An 18,609-nucleotide genomic window follows, 5' to 3' on the forward strand; every position below is an offset into this window, starting at 1 on the left:
CAGTATTATAGTAGTTATATTCTTGTATATAGGGGACAGTATTATACTAGTTATATTCTTGTATATAGGGAGCAGTATTATAGTAGTTATATTCTTGTATATAGGAGCAGTATTATAGTAGTTATATTCTTGTTTATAGGGGGCAGTATTATAGTAGTTATATTCTTGTATATAGGAGCAGTATTTTAGTAGTTATATTCTTGTATATAGGGGGCAGTATTATAGTAGTTATATTCTTGTATATAGGGGACAGTATTATAGTAGTTATATTCTTGTATATAGGGGCGGTATTATACTAGTTATATTCTTGTATATAGGGGCAGTATTATAGTGGTTATATTCTTTTATAGGGCCTGAATGGTAGCCACCTTGATTCACTATATGTTAACATATAAAAAGTAGTATTCCTGTCAATTAGGGGAAATGAAACATCAACACTAGCGATCTCAGGAACACTGCATAGAGTGTAAGCTCCTGTGCCTAACAAACCTACTACTTGGACAAGTATGAAATCAATGCAACTGAAAGGTGAGTGTTCTGCCCACCATAGACGTTACGTAACTGTCTAAACGGTCGTACTGTCAACCACTAATCACGCCTGACGCCACTATTTACATGTTTCGCTTGGAGCGGGTTATTAAAGTCGAGGAAGATAAGCGGCTACCAAACCCGTTAACATCCTTATCTCCTACGATACAAAGCACTCGGTCTGTCGGTCACCACAGACATTAGGTTGTCAGACAGTGCCAAAAGTCTAGAATCTACGTCCAGCTTTAGCCATTCTGGAACTACTAGTACCACAACCCTCTCAATGTCATTGCTACTGACCTGTCTGTTCCGCTCATCTGTGATCCTCTGGATCTGAATCTTTTTCCTGCCCATGATTCCTGTAAATCCTCACTGTCCAAGCGAAGACCTTGCGGAGAATGGGTTCCCGTCTTTGATCCCCCCCTCTCTTCACAATTGCAAACAGTCCCCCCGCTCGTCTTCCCTTCAGTTCATGTTACTTCTCCGCTGGGTCCAGATGTTCGCAGGGGTTTTCGCCGCCTTCAGTTCTACAGATGAGGGGAGAGAGAAGAGAGGGAGCATGTGAAAGGCATGTTTCCCATCAGACAGAGTTCAGCCTTGTTAAATCACATCCCCTTGGGGATAATATCCTCAAATCCACGCACATTGTTCGGCTGCAGAAACTCTCCCCGAAGCCTTTTAACAGTTTAAAATCAATCATGTATTATCCGTCTTATTATCTCCCCCATACAATATGCTGACGGGAGCAGAAATGTGCTGGTCGGGTCCGCTGCCGATTCTGCTGGGTTCACAATACATCAGCCACCCCCCCCCCACCCCAGGACCCTCAACAAGCCGTCCTTTCATCTCTAAGTGCTGGGACTATTACAGTCCCCAAAATGCTCCAAGCAAAAATTAACAACTTTGAATGGAATCCATACAAAACCTATAAAAATATACAGTAATATAAAAAGTCATCCATATCCCAGCCCTATACCATTAAGGTGCCTTCCCCTTTAAATAAAAATCACGGTACATATAAGTCAATCGGGTTGTCCTCTTCTGGCGAAATTGTGAAAAAATGTGCTCGCTTTTTTTTTTTTAGAATCGGTTTCTGTGAAAGCTGGGTGAATACCAATATGGCCGCCATGACAGCTCCATCGGAGGTGGTCACCAAGTCTTGTTAAGCGGCAAATCGGGAGCGTATTGGACCAAGTGAGGGATGTAATTAGATGGAACTAAACAGATTTGCCAATCAGGGGTCTTGGCTGAGATGGAATTTTTTTTTTTTTTTTGCTTTTTCATATTTATTTATTTTGTTTTCTATACTTGTTATTATTTTTATTTTTTTTAAATATTCATCAAAAGCTATAAGTGGTTATTCTACCAAGTCAACCATTGGCAGTTTAAATGTATATGATGCCATTTATTATTTAAGAAAATATCTCATTTGAATGGACAGACATGGAATATCTCCCCCTAGTGGCCAGACAACCACAAAAAATAATAAAGCTCAAAACTATATAAGCCACACCACCCAAAAAATATCAAATCTATAAAAGAAGAAATTAAAATTATATATATATTTTTTATTTACTTATTATTTTTACATAACCAGTAATTCAGTTTATTTTCTATTTGGCCTTATAATTTTTGCTGCGATCTTCACAAAAAAAAGTTTATTTCCAGACTAAACAAACATATTTTTTAAGTAGCCCAGGAATAATATATCTCAATGTAGGGCCATCATCAGCCACCTTCAGTTTTTGATGGCAAGGCCCGAATCAAATAAACCATCGGCTCAACCAAAAAAGTTTTACATCTGAAACTCTTTATTATGAGGAAGGTTCTTGGACTCGTAGATACAAAACAGGAAGCGGTCTTTGGTGTCCTGAGCGAAACGCGTGAGTCACTGCATTAAGATAGCGCCATACAGGACCCCGAGTGTGTTATGTGTGTGCGTGGTGAAGAGGGCAGCCAAGGAACGCCAAAGGCCCGCCGTCTCCACAAATTGTTCTCCGTAGTGCTCTCCATTGTTTTTGAGAGAAGGAATTTTACACTTGCCATCCCAAAAATAGACGAGGCACGGTATAAAAATAGCTTTTCCACTGTAAGATTCTCAGGCCAGGAAAAGCCTGAGAGAACGAGAGAGAGAGAGAGAAAAAAAAAAAAAAGTTGGAACAGGTCAGATTCCCGAAATGTGTTTTGGAAAAGCAGCTGGAAGTAGTGAGCAAAGTAACATGGAGGGAAGGGGGCGCAACGGTGTAGAAACACACAGTATAACCTCTCAGGGATGGCATGTGGCAATAGTTTTATTTTTGGATATGGGAGGCAGTATTATAGTAGTTATATTCTTGTATATAGGAGCAGTATTATAGTAGTTATATTCTTGTATATAGGAGCAGTATTATAGTAGTTATATTCTTGTATATAGGAGCAGTATTATAGTAGTTATATTCTTGTATATAGGGGGCAGTATTATAGTAGTTATATTCTTGTATATAGGGGCAGTATTATAGTAGTTATATTCTTGTATATAGGAGCAGTATTATAGTAGTTATATTCTTGTATATAGGGGGCAGTATTATAGTAGTTATATTCTTGTATATAGGAGCAGTATTATAGTAGTTATATTCTTGTATATAGGGGGCAGTATTATAGTAGTTATATTCTTGTATATAGGAGCAGTATTATAGTAGTTATATTCTTGTATATAGGGGGCAGTATTATAGTAGTTATATTCTTGTATATAGGAGCAGTATTATAGTAGTTATATTCTTGTATATAGGGGGCAGTATTATAGTAGTTATATTCTTGTATATAGGGGCAGTATTATAGTAGTTATATTCCTGTATATAGGAGCAGTATTATAGTAGTTATATTCTTACATATAGGAGCAGTATTATAGTAGTTATATTCTTGTATATAGGGGCAGTATTATAGTAGTTATATTCTTGTATATAGGAGCAGTATTATAGTAGTTATATTCTTGTATATAGGGGGCAGTATTATAGTAGTTATATTCTTGTATATAGGGGCAGTATTATAGTAGTTATATTCTTGTATATAGGAGCAGTATTATAGTAGTTATATTCTTGTATATAGGGGGCAGTATTATAGTAGTTATATTCTTGTATATAGGAGCAGTATTATAGTAGTTATATTCTTGTATATAGGGAGCAGTATTATAGTAGTTATATTCTTACATATAGGGGCAGTATTATAGTAGTTATATTCTTGTATATAGGAGCAGTATTATAGTAGTTATATTCTTGTATATAGGGACAGTAATATAGTAGTTATATTCTTGTATATAGGCGGCAGTATTACAGTAGTTATATTCTTGTATATAGGGGCAGTATTATAGTAGTTATATTCTTGTATATAGGAGAAGTATTATAGTAGTTATATTCTTGTATATAGGGGCAGTGTTATAGTAGTTATATTCTTGTATATAGGGGCAGTGTTATAGTAGTTATATTCCTGTATATAGGGGGCAGTATTATAGTAGTTATATTCTTATATATAGGGGGCAGTATTATAGTAGTTATATTCTTGTATATAGGAGGCAGTATTATAGTAGTTATATTCTTGTATATAGAGGCAGTATTATAGTAGTTATATTCTTGTATATAGGGAGCAGTATTATTGTAGTTATATTCTTGTATATAGGGGCAGTATTATAGTAGTTATATTCTTGTATATAGGGAGCAGTATTATAGTTGTTATATTCTTGTATATAGGAGCAGTATTATAGTAGTTATATTCTTGTATATAGGGGCAGTATTATAGTACTTATATTCTTGTATATAGGAGCAGTATTATAGTAGTTATATTCTTGTATATAGGGGGCAGTATTATAGTAGTTATATTCTTGTATATAGGGGGCAGTATTATAGTAAATATATTCTTGTATATAGGAGCAGTATTATAGTAGTTATATTCTTGTATATAGGGGGCAGTATTATAGTAGTTATATTCTTGTATATAGGGGGCAGTATTATAGTAAATATATTCTTGTATATAGGAGCAGTATTATAGTAGTTATATTCTTGTATATAGGGGGCAGTAGTATAGTAGTTATATTCTTGTATATAGGAGGCAGTATTATAGTAGTTATATTCATGTATATAGGGGGCAGTATTATAGTAGTTATATTCTTGTATAAAGGGAGCAGTATTATAGTAGTTATATTCCTGTATATAGGGGGCAGTATTATAGTAGTTATAGTCATATATATATAGGAAGCAGTATTCTAGTAGTTATATTCTTGTATACAGGGGCAATATTCTAGTAGTTATATTCGTGTATATAGTGGCAGTATTATAGTGGTTATATTCTTGTATATAGGGAGCAGTATTATAGTAGTTATATTCTTGTATATAAGGGGCAGTATTATAGTAGTTATATTCTTGTACATGGGGCAGTATGTACCTCATCAGTACCCTACATACTATTAATAACACTGAACAAAATGAACTTACTGAGGCATGAGGCACTTCGTAATATCACACAGTCACGCCTCAATACTTTTTCCGCTTTTCAAAACGGCCCTGGACTGTTCTGCCCAGCAAAGGTGAAAGAGGGAAGCTGGGTTGTATTAATATGCATGATCTCCTGACGATACAGGAGTGTAAGTGCTGCAATTCACAAGAACACCCGTTCACGACTGCACCGTGTCTAATTATGTCTGTGTTGCTCCATCTGCTAATTAAAAATCTGCAGATCTATCTTTAGCAGGAAGGAAAGAAAAGAAAAAAGAAAAAAAAACACTACCTGTGTGAGAAGAAAACTGACATGACAGAGAGCGTGCTTTATTCTAAACCCCTACACAAGATTATGGGGGGGCTGGAGTCAGTGGTGAAAGGGTTACACAATTCATGTAGGTAGTAGCTGTACACAGGAGCACGGCTTAGAAAAAAAAATAATCTTAATTTCAAAAGTAAAAATTTTTTTTTACCCATTTCTCCTCCATTTTTCAAAGGCAAATTCTACCTATGCGGATTTGGGAATTCAGGAGTCTGAGGAAGCTGGGGGCGACTAATAGGGTCACCGTTACGGCTCTCATAGGGGTTGTTGTTGTTGTTTTACTGTATACCCCACCACATCCTTACACGTCTTCTGAACCTTACACCTCTGGGTTCTTCGCACTTCCCCTTCTGAAATTGACTTCCTTTCTGTCATTAGCTGCATCCCTTGTAGCCGGGTAACAAAATCTCCATGACACGGAGCTCAAAATAAGTGGGCGACGAGGAAACGGCACGAGGATCCAGAGGCCTCAGGACATAGATGCACCAATACCTATTATTCACCAGTCAATTGGCATCAGTGAGGCACGAGGCACTTTATGCCTCATTCATTGAACTGCCTCCTAGTGACTCGGTAAGCTACAAATTGCTATGTATAGAGAGCAGCACGGGTAACCAATCCGAAAGTTTAGGCTGTAATCCTCATTTTCCATGTCCCTCCGGACATCCCGAGCCACCGCAACACTCGGTAAAGAGAATTTAACAAATAGGCTCTGGAATAAAATGGGAATTAAATTGCTTCTCATTAAACATGTGGCAGCCATTGTACTAAGATAAATTACCAAAATGCAAAAAAAAAATTTCATGGATTAAAAAAAAAAAAATAAATAAAAGGGGCGGCTTTCCCTTTAAATCGTAAAATTCACACTACATTTATCCTGACATGTTCAGAACATTTTGCCCAAAAAAAAAAATTTTTAAAATACAAAACGTTTAAAATGTGGAAAATGATAATATTTTTAGGTCTTTCACATTAAAATGCTGCATTTTTTATTTGTATATTGTAACAAATATTTGATAAAACAACCTGCTCCAAATATTCGGGCAGTCTCTTTATTTTTAAAGGATTTTAGAAGTAAAATAATATTTTTGCCGCAAACAGTTTTGAAAAAAAAAAAAATATCAGGTAAATATTTTAACCGTCAGATCTATTTATTTTATTTATTGATTTACTTTTCGTTTTTTTTTGCCATGTTGTCTTACTGGAACTTGCCGAAAAAAGTAATACTAAATAATCAATGGACGAGGTTTGTCCATCCCTGTATTTAAAGAACATAAAAAACTAAATTTAGTTTGAAAAATATTTTTTCTTAAACCTCAAAAATAAAAAAATAAAAAATTTTCAGGTTTCGACACTTCTATAATTTAGGGTCTGTTCAAACCTGTGTTCGGGTTTCCGCTGTTCAGAGGAACAGAACGACGGAATTACCGGAAGTACCGATTCCGTTGACCGATGCAGACGACCGGCGCCCAACCGAACCCGTTCCTTGGGGGTTCCAACAGGATGTTCTTATTGTTTCCGTTAATTTCATCCATATCTGTGGCCCCTAACGAAGTTTCCAACACCGATGTCTGCGGGCCCTCACCCTTTGTAGGATATTTCATAAAGGAAAGTGATACGGCCGCCTCCTTTTAAAGGCTGAGTTCACACATCGCAGCAAAAAAACAAACAAAAAAAAAAAAAAGCATTTTGACTGAAACTTGTAAACCCAGATTTAATGTGAAGATTTGAAGAATTTAAAAGGTATTAAAACGAAAAAAATAAAAATAAATCATTTTTGTTTAAAGCCATGCAGAGTCTAAAAAAAACACAAAAAAATGACTCAAAAAGATACAATTTCTAAAAGAGAAAAAAAAAAAAGTTAAAATATAAAAAAAAAATTTTTCTTTTTTATTATACATAGCCCCTGACTAGGACTGGCCATTGCTGGGGTACGGAGCAGAACAGCAGGAGACCCCTCCCACTCCCATAATGACTCCCACCCCCCTTTTTGTGAAACCAAATGTTTATTTTCCAGATATATTAACACTGTCATGAGTAGAAGGAATTCTGGAGCCCGCAGCCCGACCATGGGCAGTTTATTGCCTTCAGCAGCCAACGAGAGACGGAGAGGGGGGTAAAGTTTGACTTAGTGGCTGGGCCAGAGTTGTGCGCCGTCTTTATTATACTAAACCAGAATCTCAACCGAGCCGAGACCACAGGGTCCTAACTTATAAAAGGCCAAAAAAAGAGCTTCATTCACTCCACACCCCGGCAGTAAATGTTATGTGAGCGACTTTGTCTAAACACACACACACAATTCCTATTCACCGGATGAATACAAGGCGGCCCATAGATCCAGAAAAAGGGCTTTTTTTCCCCCCGGCCATTTTTATACGTTAGTGATGGAGACGGATGACTTTCTGGCAATTGTTTTTGTAGACAACAGATCATCGATGTGCAGTGATCCAGAGACCCCTTAGGCTAGAACCGTGACGCCAGGCCCAAGATATTGGTACAACGTAAGCCATAGGATTTACCCCATTGTGGCCAATGGAAACTTTGCCCAATCAATGTACAACTAATCTGGTTTCCAAATTTTATGGGTAGGGATGTCACGAGGACCCAAAGGAAAAATAAATAGTCAGTGCAGACCCTCTAGATATATCCCCTCCTTTGCTAACATTGCGCTGCCTATAGAGGGGGGCTTTATGGGGGTTTTCACCACCAATGGGAATGAAATAAAAGGGTTAATGTATTAATCCAAAATTGACCACTGTAGGAAGTTTTTATCAAGCACCGGCCCTAAAAGGGTTGTCCCAGACTTGACAATTGTCACCTCCCCCACTGCTGTGACCCCTGTCGATCGTTAAAAAAAACCCAGATCCTCCTCACTGCATCCCCTGCAGTGAGGAGGAGCTTGATGGAGCGGTGGTTGAGCATGTGCACCTGCCGCGCCATTCGATGGCTATAGGACTGACCGAAACAGGTGAGCGCTGTACTCTGCGGTCTCAGTCATGCCCATAGACTTTGAATGGAGCGGCAGTGACATGCTCAATGTAATTTCCTCCTCTCTGCATTCAAACATTGAAGAGAAACAGGTGGTTCGGGACCCCCGTTCTCACAAATCGGTGGGGCCCCCAGCGATCAGAAAATGATCACCTATCCTGTGTATAGGTGATAGTGGTCAGTTCTGGGAATACCCCTTCAAACAATTCATATATGTCAAATAGTAGGCAAACATGTATTCTAGGCCCTTGGGCCATCTAATCTTCCATATCTCTCCAGCCCGACACCCCGCAGTCCTCCATTATGATTCCGCTATGTGGATTATCATGTGATCAATTAACCTGCTGTGACCCGTGACTATATCGTGATGTCCACTATGAACTTGCTAATGGCCGTCACAGATAGGAGTGGACGCGCTGCATCTTATCTAGTGGATGCAAAACCACCATCATCAATCATGGCGCTCCATGTGTCACTGGGCTACATCTCCCATGATGCATCACTGATAACATTGGCGACACGCATAAATCACCCACCTACCATGGATCTCCATATATCTGCATCAGCCGGAGTATTTAGAGAAATGTTGTACTTGTAGGAGACGCATATATAAAAACGGCCATGGTAAAAATTCCCTTGATTACGTTTTCTGCATACTCCCAAATTATATTCTTAAAGGGCTATTCCACTTACAGAGGCTTTACTTCAGAAAGCCTGGATTGAGCAGAGTGCAGACTGGCTGCAGCAAGTCAATACAAGTGGTGGGGGTCATAAAGAGAATTGATGGATTCTCACAGACCACATGAAAAAGCTTAGATAAGTTCTACGTATAGGGTATGAGTAATTAACCAGTTCTTGGAATGGCTGTCACTACGTGCATACATTACTGAACTTGCAAAGATCCAGAGTTACATCCTGTATTATACTCCAGAGCTGCACTCACTATTCTGCTGGTGGAGTCACTGTGTACATACATTACATTACTTATCCTGTACTGATCCCGAGTTACATCCAGTATTATACTCCAGAGCTGCACTCACTATTCTGCTGGTGGAGTCACTGTGTACATACATTACATTACTTATCCTGTACTGATCCTGAGTTACATCCTGTATTATACTCCAGAGCTGCACTCACTATTCTGCTGGTGGAGTCACTGTGTACATACATTACATTACTTATCCTGTACTGATCCCGAGTTATATCCTGTATTATACTCCAGAGCTGCACTCACTATTCTGCTGGTGGAGTCACTGTGTACATACATTACTTATCCTGTACTGATCCTGAGTTACATCCTGTATTATACTCCAGAGCTGCACTCACTATTCTGCTGGTGGAGTCACTGTGTACATACATTACATTACTTATCTTGTACTAACCCGGAGTTACATCCTGTATTATACTCCAGAGCTGCACTCACTATTCTGCTGGTGGAGTCACTGTGTACATACATTACATTACTTATCCTGTACTGATCCTGAGTTACATCCTGTATTATACTCCAGAGCTGCACTCACTATTCTGCTGGTGGAGTCACTATGTACATACATTACATTACTTATCCTGTACTGATCCCGAGTTATATCCTGTATTATACTCCAGAGCTGCACTCACTATTCTGCTGGTGGAGTCACTGTGTACATACATTACATTACTGATCCTGAGTTACATCCTGTATTATACTCCAGAGCTGTACTCTCTATTCTGCTGGTGGAGTCACTGTGTACATACATTACTTATCCTGTACTGATCCTGAGTTACATCCTGTATTATACTCCAGAGCTGCACTCACTATTCTGCTGGTGGAGTCACTGTGTACATACATTACATTACTTATCTTGTACTGACCCGGAGTTACATCCTGTATTATACTCCAGAGCTGCACTCACTATTCTGCTGGTGGAGTCACTGTGTACATACATTACATTACTTATCCTGTGCTGATCGTGAGTTATATCCTGTATTATACTCCAGAGCTGCACTCACTATTCTGCTGGTGGAGTCACTGTGTACATACATTACATTACTTATCCTGTACTGATCCTGAGATACATCCTGTATTACACTCCAGAGCTGCAATCCCTATTCTGCTGGTGGAGTCACTGTGTACATACATTACATTACTTATCCTGTACTGATCCTGAGTTATATCCTGTATTATACTCCAGAGCTGCACTCACTATTCTGCTGGTGAAGTCACTGTGTACATACATTACATTACTTATCCTGTACTGATCCTGAGTTACATCCTGTATTATACTCCAGTGCTGTACTCACTATTCTGCTGGTGGAGTCACTATGTACATACATTATCCTGTACTGATCCGGAGTTACATCTTATATTATACTCCAGTGTATTATACGTCATTGGAAACAGTCAGAAAGCTTGTTGTTAGACACCTCCTCAATAGTGGAAAAGAGCTCCTATAATGCAGGGGGCAATTAGGTTTGCTACATCTGATCACTGTACAGCACCTGGTATAGAGGACACTTCCCAGAATGTAAATCCCCAGAGCCAATGTAATGTATGTATATATGTATGCAGTGACTCCACCAGCAAAATAGTGAGTGCAGCTCTGGAGTATAATACAGGATGTAACTCAGGATCAGTACAGGATAAGTAATGTAATGTATGTACACAGTGACGCCACCAGCAGAATAGTGAGTGCAGCTCTGGAGTATAATACTGGATGTAACTCGGGATCAGTACAGGATAAGTAATGTAATGTATGTACACAGTGACTCCACCAGCAGAATAGTGAGTGCAGCTCTGGAGTATAATACAGGATGTAACTCAGGATCAGTACAGGATAAGTAATGTAATGTATGTACACAGTGACTCCACCAGCAGAATAGTGAGTGCAGCTCTGGAGTATAATACAGGATGTAACTCAGGATCAGTACAGGATAAGTAATGTATGTACACAGTGACTCCACCGGCAGAATAGTGAGTGCAGCTCTGGAGTATAATACAGGATGTAACGCAGGGTCAGTACAGGATAAGTAATGTAATGTATGTACACAGTCACTCCACCAGCAGAATAGTGAGTGCAGCTCTGGAGTATAATACAGGATGTAACTCAGGATCAGTACAGGATAAGTAATGTATGTACACAGTGACTCCACCGGCAGAATAGTGAGTGCAGCTCTGGAGTATAATACAGGATGTAACTCAGGATCAGTACAGGATAAGTAATGTATGTACACAGTGACTCCACCGGCAGAATAGTGAGTGCAGCTCTGGAGTATAATACAGGATGTAACTCAGGATCAGTACAGGATAAGTAATGTAATGTATGTACACAGTCACTCCACCAGCAGAATAGTGAGTGCAGCTCTGGAGTATAATACAGGATGTAACGCAGGGTCAGTACAGGATAAGTAATGTCACGTATTTAGAAAAGTGGCTGAACTTTGTGTAGATGATATCGATGTATAAACTGTAAATGGAGGACATACTTGTTTAAGGGTTAATACAGGCTTATACAGTGCAGCTGTTGCTATCAGTCACACATCTGTATGTAAAGGTTTCTCAGAACTGGAGATATGTGAGATAAAGCAGTGATCATGGGGGGCTGGGATTTCTCTGGACTTCCTGTCCCACTGTAGAACACTAAAGTGGCTGATAACAGAGAACAATGGAATGTTTTCAACTGCACAGCCAATGGAGAGAAGATACATTTTTAGGATGAACAGTTAATATATAAAAAGATCAAATTCAGCCACTACGATCAGCATGAACCAGGCCCGCAGTGTTATTGGAACAGAATCCCAGGACATTAATCCACTCAGTCAATAAAAAGTTGCAATATTCCGACTTTTAAGCCAAATTCACAAAAATAATTATACTCTTCCCCCTAATCCTGTAAATCTCAGTAGACCAAAAGTGGAAGGATCCAGAAATAGATCATTCCGATGGTCAAGCAGGAGAATTGCAAATATTAAAAAAGGGAACAGCAATGGTCCCGGGCACCCACGAAATGTTCTCCCTCTGCTCAAAGGGTCCAGAAAGAGACTCATACCCTAAGCTCCTCCCATGACTGAGTCCTCTCAGCCATTCAGTGGAGCCGAGAGAGGTCAGGTGACTCACTTCCTCTTGAACCAGGAAGAGTTCATCTCCGAGGTGGGTGTGGCTTACCCCTTCTGGCCCCTTGTGGGCCAAAACCAACACCAAATAGCGCAATCTTCCCAATGCCCCCATGATGGAGGACAAAAGTGAAGATAACTTTAGGGCACGCCGGGCATCACATGCCCACAGTATATGTGCTGCCCTAACCTCGGACAGAGAAGGAAAAGGGAGCAGCCAGGAAGAAGTCCGATTTCTGGGCTCTATTTTTCTTACAAGATGGAAAATTCCTTTCCTCAGACAGGATGAGGATGTGACACCAGTTCTATTAAATAACGAGGTCGTCACCAGGCGTAACGGAGACAGACTGACACCTCGGCAATAGGGTGCCCATCCGCACTAAGCCCCGGTGTTGTTAGACAATGTGCCATATTTGTCTTCTGATCAGTTCCCCCTGTTTATTACTGTTTGTTTCTACCAGTCCTGTTGCTATGGCCCTCCGCCACCTAGCAACTGGTGCTAAGGAAACAAATGTTGAATGCTCGTTGCCATGGGAAGTGAAACCGAGCAAGTTATAAACTGCTAGAAGGAAATACGAAGACAGGAAAGTTAAAAAAGGCGACGACGGCAAATGTCAACGTTTGCGACAAGTGACATTTCTTGTGGGTGAACGTCCCCTTTAAAACCGGTCGCCGGCGGAGACCGACGGAAACACAATTTATACTGAATAAATCAGGGTGGAGGGTTAGAGATGAAGCACGGAAAACAAAAAGCCACCAGCTCTTCCTGACATGAGTCCCAGATACATTGGGAGCCCCACTGAGTCCCTATTCACTCGGCCGACTTCCGTACGCCACTTAGAAGAAGGGTCTTGTCTTTCAGATCAGACCAATTACCCGGCCGCCCGTCTGTCAACTGCCTTTGTCAAGCTTTACATGTGCAGATGACACGCTAAGTGCCGTCACCGCGCTCCAATACGGGCCGGATACAGGACGCGTGCGGCGACCATGAGCCGGAATCATTCTGGAGCGTGTCGCTGGAAGGTCAGGGGTCACTGCGGGCAAGGACGAGGGATATCAGATTGTAAGCTCCTATGGGGAAGGGGTAATAAAATGATTATACTGAATGTTAGAGGGAAATTCATGCCGCTCTTTTTGATAATGGCCAAAAATTCTACTCACAATCAGAGAAATAAGGTGCCGGCTCAGAGGGTCAGAACGCCGAGGACTACCAGGGACTATAAATATAAAATGACCTTATGATATTGATCGCAGCTGATTTGCATTACAGGACCTTTCAGTCCCATGGCAGCGCCCCCTAGTTTGGAAATTAGGAGAAGTTGAGGGTTCTGCCCCCAATTTGAGCAGCCAACACTAGAATTGTGCAGGGTGACTGTTTCTCCATTGACCGCTATGAGGAAAAATAAAAGAAAAGCCAAAATAAACCCACTCAAAATATAAAAAAATTAAATATTTTTTTTTTTTCTTTTTTGCAGCTGTAGCCGAAAATAAATTTTTACACACCAGAACATAAGGACGGGAGGCAGTCGCTGACAGAAAGCTCGGGAGGGGGTTAACATTGCACCTCTCATCACACCACGGAGGGATATCGGAGGAGACAAACTACTTCCTCCTGCGTTCTCACCTCCCCCGAACCAGGCCGTGGGCATCTCATTAACATGCGCTAATCTGCATAAAATGGTCTGAAGCCTCTGGGAACCTCCCATGATGCTCAGCAGCTGCATAGTTACTGTTGGTGGGGGGGGGGCACATCTATATATTCTATGCCATGATATTACTGCCGCCAGGCTATACACTCTGCCTATAATATCCACTTGTTATAGTGTTTTATTCACTATCTATACAGATGTAGCAGAGCTGAATTCATCATTAACTCTTTGGACTGGAGTGTTTGCACATCGTGGTAACTCACTGGAGGAGGTTAAGGCTCTGTTCACACTTGCGTCGCGGTTTCCATTTATACGGCCGCAAAGCCGAATCGGTCGTACGGGGAATGCCACCGGCGCTCAACAGACCACATTGACTTCTAATAACGTCCGTCAGGTTTCGTTACGAGGTCCGTTGCCTTGACGGGAAAAATAGCTCTGCATGCGGTAAGTTAATGGGGTCCGTTCATGCGACGGATATGGCGCTGCGTCGTCGCTTCCATTAAAAACGGAAGCCACGATGCAGAGGTGAACAGCGTTACGTCTGTGCAGTATATACGGTCAGTAAATATTGCGTGGACGGGCCGCGGAGTTATATTTGTAGGTCCGGTCAGAAGTAAACCATATTTTTGCGCCCTGATCATTTCGACCACTCGATCCATCCACCCCGTAACGCTCACTTAGGAGTCGATGGCACCTAAATCCACCTCCTCGCAGACGCTGCCAATAGAGTTCCCACTTCAAAGGTCGGCTTATTACAGATTCCACTTCGGTTCTAAAAAGAGACCATAAAAACATCGCAGGCCACTTCAAAACAGCAGCAAATAAAAGCCCCCTCCGAGCTCGCGCAGGACGGGGGATGCCGAGCCGCCAACTGGATTCCAGTTATTAGACTCGTTCCGTTTCACCCCTCACTAGGACATGATGTTCCCACTGGAGAGGCAGCCGTCCAAAAAGTTCCACCGGCAAATGACACATGAATTATTTATACCTGCTAAGCAACTTGTCTCTCCAACTGCTGGCAAACGACAAGGCCCCGATGAGAGTTGTAGTACCATAAAAAAAATATATGCAGGTGGTGAGAACTTTTTGAATACGAATGCAAATACTCTCACACACTACTAAAAGAAGTCATCAAATAATAAAAACCTAAAAATGAAATAAAAAAACCCACAAAATTTAAACCCTCATTGACGTATCGTCGCAGATTTTCAGTGCGGAATCCGCATCAAAAAGACGCAAATAACGTGCAATGTGCGAACTAAAATGATTTTTTTTTTTATCCGAGCCGTCTCATGGATCGGCGCTCATTTTAACGGCCCACATCGGGCCCTATAATAGGACCCTTAGATCTGATATCTGTCATGTTCTGCAGAGGGTCAGGCTGTATTCAGGCGTTGCATTTCAGAACGCATCAAAAAATTTGGGTCAAATTTTTTTTTCAAAAAAATTAAAAAAATAGCGGCCGCGGACAGACACCTGCACTTTCGTCCAGTGCTCCCAGATTTACATGTCCTATCTTTTGCGGAGGCTTTCTGCGGCCCGGACAACTTCCCGTAAATATACAGAAAGGTGTCCATGGTCAATAGAAATGAATGGGTCCGTAATTGCGGACCGCAAATACAGCCGAATTCGACGGTGTGCACACGGATTTACAAACAGTTATCAATGCCTTTTTAGGGCTTTTTTTTTTTCCCCCTATTGCACATCCAACCCCGGAATAAGTAACTTATGTCTGTCGCACTACTACTCTCAGCCGGCAGACTGAACCCTCTGGTTCTGCCAAACTGACCAAATCCGCAATGACTGGACCCAATACAATATTATTTTACAACACGTCCCGGATACATCGCTGCGATATGGCGTAAAAGTCAAAGTGTTTGCCGATCCTGGCGGATTTTAGTGGATTAACGTAAATTTTTTTCCATATGGCAAATGCAATAAATAGCGGATCAGAACCGGGCCTCATCATGCCACCAGCGCCCCACACAATAAATCCTCTGCACAGTCAAGGGTGGCACAATATATTACGCCCCAGGTTCCCTATACTCCAGCAATGACAAAGTAGAAGCTTAAAAGTAAAAAAAAAAAAAATAAATCCCCCAAAAATATCCACCAAAAAAACATTGCTTGCAGACAGTGATGTCTTTTGATACACCGGCTTACGTTGTGGCTTACCTAGGCAGCACGTATGCCATGTGAGAGACGGCGGCCTGCGTGGTGGAAGGAGCGCTCCTGGTAATGACAGGGTACATGGCTCCCCCCGGGTAGGAAGCACGCTACGTTCCAGGTTCTTGTCAACCCAATCAAGCGCTGGAAGCCTAAGGATATCAGGTCTTCCGCTCACTTCTTTTGTTTTGTGTATGCGGAGACAGTCCCCTCCCCCCAGCCCCCCCCCCCCCATGACCATAGGAAACAGGCTGTTTCCACACTTAGCAATATTTCAGAGTAGATGCATCTTTTATTCTAAGTGCCCCCCCTTCCGTGTATATATCTGCGACGTATATGCCATAGAGTGGGCATACGTCACCCATAGGCTCTCATGTTAAAAAAAGACATACGTTTTTTTACGGGCTGGAAAAGCCTAGTCTACTATGCTACTCCGGTCTTCGGAAAAATTTTTTTTTAAATATACCGATGTATACCAGCCCGACGGAGGCCAAAAGGGCACTCTTTTGGCCTTCGTCGGCCTAATGGAGCCTTACTTCCCGACGTACACGCTGAACGGATATCACGGACGTGGTGTGAACAGGACCCTACATAGACTCGCGTTATAACAGTACTGCTTCTCTGGACCGGAGTATTATCATCTGTTATGGGAGTTCCCAAAAAATGCTCGAATATACAAGAACAGTGCGGCCCATAACAACCAATCAGCCGGGGGCTGCACCCAAACGGAATACATGTTCCCGTTACGTTCTTTTGTTTACCTTTGACGTATACGGCGGGAAAAGCTCCCAACGTATACGTTAAACCACACGTCACCGGATACATCATGTAGTTAATCATGTATCTGTTAAACGGATGCCATTACAGCCTACGGGTGATGGATTCCACTCTTAGGCCCTGTTCACACAGAGTTTTTTGGCATGCTTAGTTTTGGAAATCGTGCCAAAAAAACGCAGAAAACGCCTCCCATTGATTTCAATGGGAGGCGGGGGCGTTTTTTTTCCGCGAGCGGAAGAAAACCCTCGAGAGAAAAAAGGAGCGTCATGCCCTTTCTTCAGGCGTTTCCGTCTCTGACCTCCCATTAACATCAATGGGAGGCAGAGAAAGCGGTTTACGCTGCATTTTTTGCACGCGGCGCTCAATGGCCGTGGCCGAAAAACATCGTAAAGAGAGTAGGCAGGTAAAAAAAAAAAAAAAAAAAAAAAATCGCCCTCCAAATACATTTTTCTGCCTGCAAAAGCCTCCGTGTGAACAGGGCCTTAGGGTGTATTCACACGGTGCGATTTTGCTGCATTTTTTTGTCGCACGGCAGAAATCCGTGGTGAAAAATTGCATGTGTTATGTTTTCAGCTGGGCAAAATCGCGCCGTATGAATCTTAGGCATCTGTTTACGCATCCGTCATCGATGGCATCCATTTAACGTACACACCGCGAAAAGCCTTTGACGCATCAGCTTAACGAATGCCATACAGTGGCATCCAACCCCCGTAGGCACCCCCGTTTGTTTACCGGACTCTGCGGGATGAAATAGCGTAATCTACTACGCAATTTCATCCGATTTACTAATGTATACTCGCCAAACGGAGGCCAAAAGGACACGGTCTGACAATGGAGTCCCATAAACACGTGTCGGATGTACGCCAGGACTCGGGAGCCTTCCTGATGGCCAAAATGGAATGTGAACAGAGACTAATTGTTAAAGGGGTCCTCCTGAAAACCAGTGATTGTATGTAAACAATATGGCGGGGTGACATGTCATCTCTGTGACATTACATCCAAGCGCTGACACGTGACAACCCGCCATATTGTTTTAAAAAAAATGAAGACCAGGGCAGATTCCATATATAAAAGTATCGGGTACATTTCTTTATTCCTAGAAAACCCCTTTAAGCGCTTGGTCAAAGAGAAACGGAAAGAGCTGTCTGTGACCAATCAGGTCTCTGCTTTCATTTTGTACCTGCCATTAGCAAAACCCATGAGTGAAGGCTGATGGGTTGGTTGCCATGGGCAACAACAACGCATTTCAAGTCATGTCCGTAAATGCGGCCTTTGAGAATAGATAATATATGTATAGAGATTTAGGCGTGTCAGGTTCACGTGTAAATGCTGATCCGGGCGGCGTCCGATACTGTACAGAATAATACAGCGCGCGGCTGTCAGCGGCGGCAGCGCACATTTCCTGTCGTCCCCCATTCTCCTGTTATCGTGCTTCACTTAGAGCCAGACACAAAGTGATACAGACATGCTCGGCACATGGATACCGCGAACCCGTCTCCATGGCGACTATCACCACGCAACAGCTCCAAGGTCTCAGACTCCTTGATGCTCCGAGAGGTGGGAAAGGCAGAGGCATGACAGCGGGAACGAGCAGCAAACCTCCGGGGAGACCACCGCAGCACGG

General features: G+C 41.7%; 1 protein-coding gene across 7 annotated transcripts in view; it reads right to left on the minus strand.

Annotated features, from left to right (window-relative positions):
- Positions 1 to 18,609, minus strand: part of MEF2D (myocyte enhancer factor 2D) — a 139,609-nt gene that overhangs the window by 46,008 nt on the left and 74,992 nt on the right. For 6 of the 7 annotated variants that reach the window (XM_075843532.1, XM_075843535.1, XM_075843529.1 and 3 more), the window contains one exon: positions 829 to 1,055. In XM_075843532.1, coding sequence (XP_075699647.1) covers positions 829 to 882 — 54 coding nt within the window. In that variant the 5' untranslated portion in view covers positions 883 to 1,055. Of the gene's footprint in view, positions 1 to 828; positions 1,056 to 16,217; positions 16,238 to 18,609 lie in introns of those variants that run through there. The other variant, XM_075843534.1, reaches the window with a different exon arrangement.

This window comes from Rhinoderma darwinii, chromosome 12, assembly GCF_050947455.1.
Source record: "Rhinoderma darwinii isolate aRhiDar2 chromosome 12, aRhiDar2.hap1, whole genome shotgun sequence".
NCBI classification, from domain to species: domain Eukaryota; kingdom Metazoa; phylum Chordata; class Amphibia; order Anura; family Rhinodermatidae; genus Rhinoderma; species Rhinoderma darwinii.